Source organism: Propithecus coquereli, unplaced genomic scaffold (genome assembly GCF_000956105.1).
Source record: "Propithecus coquereli isolate 6110/MARCELLA unplaced genomic scaffold, Pcoq_1.0 Scaffold746, whole genome shotgun sequence".
Lineage (NCBI taxonomy): Eukaryota > Metazoa > Chordata > Mammalia > Primates > Indriidae > Propithecus > Propithecus coquereli.
This window is the reverse complement of record NW_012153574.1, coordinates 241,325-242,090: the sequence shown is the minus strand read 5'-3', so window position 1 is coordinate 242,090 and position 766 is coordinate 241,325. Positions and strand designations below refer to the sequence as shown.

Sequence of the window (766 nt, the reverse complement as noted above, 5' to 3'; positions counted from 1 at the left end):
GCGCTGGTAGAATTGGTTCGCAGTGAGAGGAGGGGACTTGGCATGGGGGGGCCCTGGCGCCAGAAGTCCCAATCCGCGTGGTAGATCTCCACGACGTCAAGGCACTGCCGGACCTGGCCCCGGTCCTCACCTATGCAGCCAATTCCCCCTGCAGAGAGTGACGCAGAAACACGACTATTGAGAACTGGGGCTCGTCCGGGCGCGGTGGCTCACGGCTGTGATCCCAGCACTCTGGGAGGCCGAGGAGGGAGGATCGCGCGAGGTCAGGAGTTAGAGACCAGCCTGAGCAAGAGCGAGACCCCGTCTCTACCAAAAATGGAAATTAATTGGACGGCTAACAACATATAGAAAAAAATTAGCCAGGCATGGCGGCACACGCCTGTAGTCCCAGCTACTCGGGAGGCTGAGGCAGGAGGATCGTTTGAGCCCAGGAGTTGGAGGTTCCCGTGAGTGAGGCTGACGCCACGGTGCTCTAGCCCGGGCAACAGCCAGGAAGCCTGTGAAGTGCGCACGGACTCAAGCCATGGCATGGAGCTCCAAAAATTAACACACAGCTGGATATAGATCTTTTTTTGAGACAGAGTCTCACTCTGTCACCCGGACTAGAGTGCCGTGGCGTCAGCCTCGCTCACAGCAACCTCCAACTCCTGGGCTCAAGTGATCCTCCTGCCTCGGCCTCTGGAGCAGCTGGGATGACAGGAGTAGCTGGGACGACAGGAGTAGCCGGGACGACAGGAGTAGCCGGAACGACAGGAGTAGCTGGGAC

General features: G+C 59.1%; 1 protein-coding gene across 1 annotated transcript in view; it reads right to left on the bottom strand.

Annotated features, from left to right (window-relative positions):
- LOC105824503 (kelch repeat and BTB domain-containing protein 12-like) overlaps positions 1-766 on the bottom strand; it is a 27,471-nt gene that overhangs the window by 1,890 nt on the left and 24,815 nt on the right. The window contains 1 exon segment of the mRNA XM_012661955.1: positions 5-148. Within this exon segment, the coding sequence (XP_012517409.1) occupies positions 5-148 (144 nt within the window).